At 45.9% G+C, this 6,484-nt stretch overlaps 1 protein-coding gene across 1 annotated transcript in view; it reads right to left on the reverse strand.

The window, feature by feature from the left end:
• TMC2 (transmembrane channel-like 2) overlaps positions 1-6,484 on the reverse strand; it is a 35,792-nt gene that overhangs the window by 12,022 nt on the left and 17,286 nt on the right. The window contains exons 12-15 of the mRNA XM_009321218.1: positions 5,552-5,731; positions 4,553-4,705; positions 3,051-3,179; positions 11-78 (exon numbers count right to left, since the gene is read on the reverse strand). Coding sequence (XP_009319493.1) covers positions 11-78; positions 3,051-3,179; positions 4,553-4,705; positions 5,552-5,731 — 530 coding nt within the window. The remainder of the gene's footprint in view (positions 1-10; positions 79-3,050; positions 3,180-4,552; positions 4,706-5,551; positions 5,732-6,484) is intronic.

A 6,484-nucleotide genomic window follows, 5' to 3' on the forward strand; every position in this document is an offset into this window, starting at 1 on the left:
CATATCTTACCAAATCATTCCCTGGTTGAACACCAAACCCAAGACATTGCCGCTAATGTCAAACTCAGCATAGGATGGCTGCATGGGGAAAGAAAGGAGAGTGTGTTGTTGCTAGAGGTACCTGCTATTGTTTGCTGCTGGGTATAAGGACTCTTATTTAAAGCTGTATGAAGGGATTTCTGGGAGGGGTCCTGCTGCGTGTGTACTGCTTGAACGACCAGCAGCAGTGTGGTGAAAGCAAAATAGGAGCTACCGGGCTGTGGGCTGCTGCTTTTCTCTTGGCTTGCTGAAAATTTGAAAGATAGAAGGAGGTGCTTAGAATTGCTCTGTGTTTATTTCTTCCTGCTAATATAAAGCCAGCTGTGAGCAAAGGAGCCATGGCACAGGACTAGGTTTTACACCCCAGCTGGTGTATCTCACTACAGACTTACAGCTCCACCCTGGTAAAATATTGAATGTTTAAACAGTGATAATGATGAGCTGGAGGGCAAATGCTACACCAGATATATCCATGTCGGCAGGTCTTGCAGCAGCAGGCTGCTGAAGAACAGAAACAGAGGGCAAAGGGAGAGAAATATGAGGGAATATATGACCTGATGGGTATCTGGTGGCATTTTGCTCTGTGCTAGCCAGTAGTTAAAATATTGCTTTATACAGAGCAACCTGTCTGATGTGGGTACTAATGGTGGTAAGTCCAGAAAAGGCTGGTCTTATCTATTGACAGTATTTGTTGTTTTATAAATTACTATTCTAGTAGATTTGCCTTTGATGAAGCTGCTGTTTCTTTTACATATATCTGCTTTTGTGCACACAAAACTCAGATGACTTTTGGCAGATTAAACGGTGTTTAAAGTTTTTCTTTCACATTTTCTTGGAAAATGTGCTGCCATGCAGAAAACACGGTTCTAAGAAACGATGGGTGATGCCCTTGTATGTTTGAAATGTCCTGTGCAGTATGCCTGTTTTTCACGCAATTTGCATGTACTTAATACTGTCAGGAGTTCATAAAGCTGAGGTTTAAGATGTTTGTCTTTTATGCTGAAAACTCGAAGGGACCCTAGTCAGAGTCTTGCTTAGCTGACTGCTCACAGCTCTGGGAAGGGATGGGTGCAAACATTGTTTTCTTTGTTCGTTTGATTCTGGTCCATTTCTACTTCAAATCTTTAGCTAGAGGTTAATATTGGCTTCTTTTTCCCATGAAAATAAAGACAACTTTCAGTCCCTGCTGTCCTCTGCCTTGAATACTTCTGTGTGAGGAGGCTGGGTTAAACAAGAGACTTATTCACTCTATACATTAGAAAAACACATATACAATTGTGCTGGTGCCCGTGGCTAGGTTGGGTTAGATGGCCATTGCCAAACCATCTTTCACTCCTTTTTCATTCCAGGGTCAGGGGAAAAAAAAACCCAACCCCTACTTGAGCACCAGTGGAGTAATACATATAGCACCAGGAAGAATACGCGAATCTCCCAAAGATGTAGGAGAAAAAGAGGAGGGAAGCCCACGGTGCTTTCTGCTTTTGTCACTTGGCATGAAAGGAGAGTTTTGCCTTTGCCAGATCGCAGAGTGCCAACCCTGTAGTGTTGCCCATGTTATGGGCTGCAAATTAATGCTACTAGTTAGTCTTAATAAACCAGGGCCTCGCTTTGCTCCTTCTGAGCTCCCTGGGTTGGACTACTCATTTGCAAAAGCTGACCTGCTGGAGCATGTTAGTCCGGTCATCCCCTGACAGGTGCTGAATGGGGTTTGTTTCTCAGTGCAAAATCGCCTCCTCGCAGCCTGCCTGTGCTGATGCTGAATGCGAGGGGAAAGGAGAGAGAGAAGTGCAGAATAAGCCCTAAAGCAGCTCTTTCGTATTTCACTGAGAGCTGGACGATGGATGTCCAGGAAATGTTTGGGGTTTTTTTAATATATATATACATCAAAGAGCGCCTGCAGGACAGAAGAGACTTCCAGCTATTTGTACAACTGAGATCTTAAGAATGAAGAAAACCCCATGTGGTATTTCTAAAGGTTGTTTTGAGGAAAGCATCTAAAAAAAAAAAAAAATCAGACAGCTAATAAAGTGAGAGGAGGACATGGCCAGGAGGAGGAAACCAGAATCTTCCACAAGACCGTGATCTGTGAGCACACGCAATGGGAGCAATTTCATGCTGTTTGGCTGCCAAGGGAGTCCTCCATGCTCTGAAATCCCTTGGCCACCCTGGGAGATGTCCTCTGCCTCCCCCAGAAGAAATACAAAGAGCTCCACAAGCAGCAAAATTCCTGTTATACCCCAGCTGCCCTTGCTTGACCAGGACCCTGTAGGCACCTGCAAAGCCTTCCTCTTTGCTCTTCTCCAGACCCCTCCTGGAAACCCTCCCAGTATGACAGCTAGGCAGCTGGTGCACTGCTATAATTGTAATCTTGCAAGGTGTTTCCATCTCTGTCTGAATCCATCTGTTTTTGTCACTTCTTATGTGAAACAATAGACTTTTTTTTTCTTTTTTTTTTTTTCTTCATTATTTTCTTCTGTATTTGTGCAGCTCTGGTACTGGCTGCTTTGGTAATGTAGCCTTTATGAATACCAAAGAGTCCAGTGCTGTTGTGTGCTACACATTCATGAGAAGGGAAGGAAACGCTCCTTGCTCCATTGCAGCAGAAGTAACACTAGCTTCCAGCATCTATCAGAAGACGGTGCTGTGAGTAAAGCATGCTACTGCCTGTGGGGTGGGCAACAAACAGGAAGGTCTGGGGCTTTGAGAAGAGGTATAGAAGGGCGCAAAGGTTTGGGATTATAACAACTGAACGAACATCAGATTAATTTTTTTTTAGCTCAACTGCATGTTTTAAAGTCCTGAGGGTGGGGGAGAGGCCTGCATTTTTATATGGTTCTTTCTGGGATGGAACTGATTGATCCAGAGAAGTGATGCAGAGACTACCTACACCAATTAAATTATCAGACAAGACTGGAAGACCACTGGAAGCATTCAAAAGCAGTCTCTCTGTAGCATTTGACCAAATGGCCCTAAATTACTTCTATCTTCTCAGCTATAAGACAACGACTTACAAATCCAGCCTCTAGGTCCCAGCACCAACAGTAATTCACAAATCTGACAAAGCAAGCTCGGATGAAATCTCCCACCAGGATGGTTATGTAGGTCACCAGGATATCAGACACAGTGAGCCTTACGAACTCCTGCAATTTAAAACAAGGAAAAAACATTTAGCTCCTATAATTTCAGTAGCCCATTTGGGACTGTATTTTTTTATTAAGCCATTCGTCTTTATATGACAGTAACCTTCAGAAAAGCAAGCCATGAGCAAACTCCCTGCCTATTTTCAAACGCTCCGCAGTGCCTAAGCTTTACCTCTGTGCTTGGGAACCATGAGCTCCGTTATAGCCATTAGCCCTGATAGTTGCTGCTAGCGTTATTGACTACACTATATGTTGTGGCAGCACATAAAACGGAAGCAGAACGTTAATGCTGCAATAATGCTGGTGTAAAACATACATACACTAAGGGTAGTTTTGATTGTGCATAGCTCTGCTATGTCTCAGCTCTGTAACCTTCACAGGTTGACTCCTGAGGAAATTGCTCAGTGGTAAACAAGAGCTGTGAGGAAGTGTAGAGAGGGGAGATGTGCAAGACAAGAAGGGTAAAATTGCAGGCAGAAGTAAGACTTGTAGCATGGAGATAGCTGGTGTCCCAAGCATTCAAAAGGAAAAACACTTACAAGAAAAGGTTTAAAAGTCTGAGGGGAGAAACCAAGGATCTAGAGGATGACAGCTCAGGTGCACTGAGGATCAGTCCCTTCCAAGGAGTGATGGTAGCTGGTCTTTCCCCACTTGACTGAAAACCACTTGGCTAGTGAAGACCCATTGGGTGTATACAGTAATGCATAGCCTCGTAGCTTGGTAAGACCTAGCTATCTATATCAGCCAATAAATACTTGCTTTTACTTTTTAAGTTGTGCATAGTCTGGCTGCAGAACTTCTTGGTGCAAGGTGAAGGTTGCAGAGTGGGTTTGTGGGGTGCAACTCCGAGGACTTGAAGGCCACCCTGCGTGCATTTCAGGGGGGTTATTTTTGCCTAATTCTGCTCTCATCCCATGGCCTCACAATGTGTTAGAGGTTGAGGTGTGTCAGGAGTTCCCTTGAGGCATGTCTTCTGGTTGGGTTTTACTCGTGCTCCAAAGCCACTCTGCAACATGAACTGAAGTGCAGCGATAAATGGAGAAGACAGGTTTGCTTCAAAGGCACAGTCGTGACCTGAACAAAAACATGATGCAGGAATGGCTGCAGACTACCCAGCCTTTTGTGCTCTTCAGGGTAAGTGCCACAGAGCTGTGCATGCCCTGGCTGCTTCCAGCTGGGCATTTCACCACCATGGCTTGAGAACCACGGCCAAGGACTTACACTGCCTTGGTGCTGCTATGTGAGAGTTGGGAAAGGAGATGTCATTTGCAAGGAAAACTTCAAGCCTGGAAATGCTAAAAACATCAACGACAACAACAAAAAAACACCACCCCAAACCAGCCCAGAGACTTACTACGTAATGAATTTCTTACAATGCCGACAGTTGTCTCCCAGCAGGGTCCCCTGGGCACGTCTGCGGGATCAAGGGGAGGTGGAGTGGCGGTGCTGTCGTTCCCCACGGACGAGTTGTGGTGGCCAAGCAGTGTCCAGTGCGTGATGTTCTTCACCACGTCCTCTTCAGCCAGCTGCAATGAAGAGACCCAGCCAGCCAAAAACATCAGGAAATAGGGGTTCCAGAGGACGTGTTTGGAGAAACTCAAGGCATTGGGTTCCCCCCTCCTCCCTACCAGTTACCACCCATCATATAAGCATCTGCTTACAACAGAGTTGCAGTGCTGGCAATAACACAGAAACTCCTTCACTTTTGCCACCAGCAGGGGAGCAGCAGCCCTTCTAGACCGAGAGCAGACCAGGGCACCATGAGTTTTGGGGAGTTAGCAGCCTGATCCCTGCACGTGGAGGAGCCAGACTTCCTGCAAGACTACTGGGTGCAGAGGGAGCCTCCACCCGGTCCTCCTTCCTCACTTGCTTCATAATTTTTCAGGGCAGAGCAAACCACGTCGATTCCTCCAATTCTTCTCAGCTTAAAACAGAGTGATTTTTTCTGCGGATCAGTTAGGCATTTATCCTTTCCTGCAGTTATCTGCTTGCAACATGCTACCAGGATAATGTTAAAGAGGGCAGGGTAGGGGAAGAGGATTATAAACTATATCCTCGGGGTCTGTGTTAATAGAAATTGCAAATGGTGTCAGATAGAGAAAAAAAAATCGAATTACCCTAACATGCCATGGTTATAGGAGACAATAACTGCTCTCTTTTCAGGGCTGTAAAGAGAAGCTGGAGACTCTCTGGAAACCCCTGTGGTCAGTGAGTCTCCCCAGCGCACTGCAGCCGATGCTCCAGAGGATTGGGGACAGGGGAAGCGCCTGCTGCAAAGGGGGTAATCTTCCCCACTGGCTGCGGGGACGGGCTGCGCTCACCCTCAGCTTCGGAAAATGCTAGTGAACGTGGCTTTTCAGCTCAGCTCTTACTTTTTCATTGACATCATCCATCAAGGCCAACAAAAACGTGTAGAGGTTCCCAAGGAAGAGCGCAAAGATCCGCCCCAGCTGCCATTTCAGCCCGATGCGGGGATGGTAATTTTCTAGTGCAGCGATGGTTTCAAACAGTGGAGGGCAAAACATGCCCAGCAAGGACATCACAATTTCAACCTGCCACATGAGGAAAACGAGTTTACCACTAACAGTAACAACAGCGACTATCTTTCTTTGAGCAGAATGGGGGCTGCCAGCAACTGGTTGGAAATTTCTGAAGGATTTATAGAGGGGAGCGAGCCAAAGCGAGCTCAGCTTCTGGCTTTGCTTAGTGTGCAAGCAGCACAGAGTCAGACTTCGGGGCTGGGTTGCAAGGCTTGCTCTTGCAGGAGCACGTTTTGTTATCTCAAAGGGATGAGCTCTGAAGAATTTGTTCCCTGGCAGCCCAGACTCATGAATATTTAGGTTCCTCAAGTCCCTCGTAGTACTGCTTGCATCAGCTCCGAGGTTCTTATTTTAGTTTTGGAGGAAGCGCAAGACTTGGCTTGTGTGCATATAGATAATTAGTTGATGCTAATGTTTATTTTCCACGTTCAGCACCTTTGCTTTTGCAATAGGCAATTACGGATTTGCATGGAAGCACACCAAGGACTCAGTTTTGCAGCTCAAGAAAATATCTCCTAGTGGTATTTTTGTTTCTTTATATGGTGCGAGATGCTAAGTTGTACAGTGGTCAATGAGGTCATTGGCAAGTCAGCGTTAGCTCAGGCATAACTTGCAGGCTCTATCTTTTTTTACAGCCCTACAGAGCCTGTTGGCCTGCAGAAACCTGTGTCTGTACAGCTGCTGGCAGGCTCTGACTCACAGGTCTCTTTTTGTGCTTTTCTTTCCAGGAGAGGGAACAGTACCCAGAACTGTATATATTCAGAT

Source organism: Pygoscelis adeliae, unplaced genomic scaffold, assembly GCF_000699105.1.
Source record: "Pygoscelis adeliae isolate BGI_AS28 unplaced genomic scaffold, ASM69910v1 Scaffold280, whole genome shotgun sequence".
In the NCBI taxonomy this organism is placed as follows: domain Eukaryota; kingdom Metazoa; phylum Chordata; class Aves; order Sphenisciformes; family Spheniscidae; genus Pygoscelis; species Pygoscelis adeliae.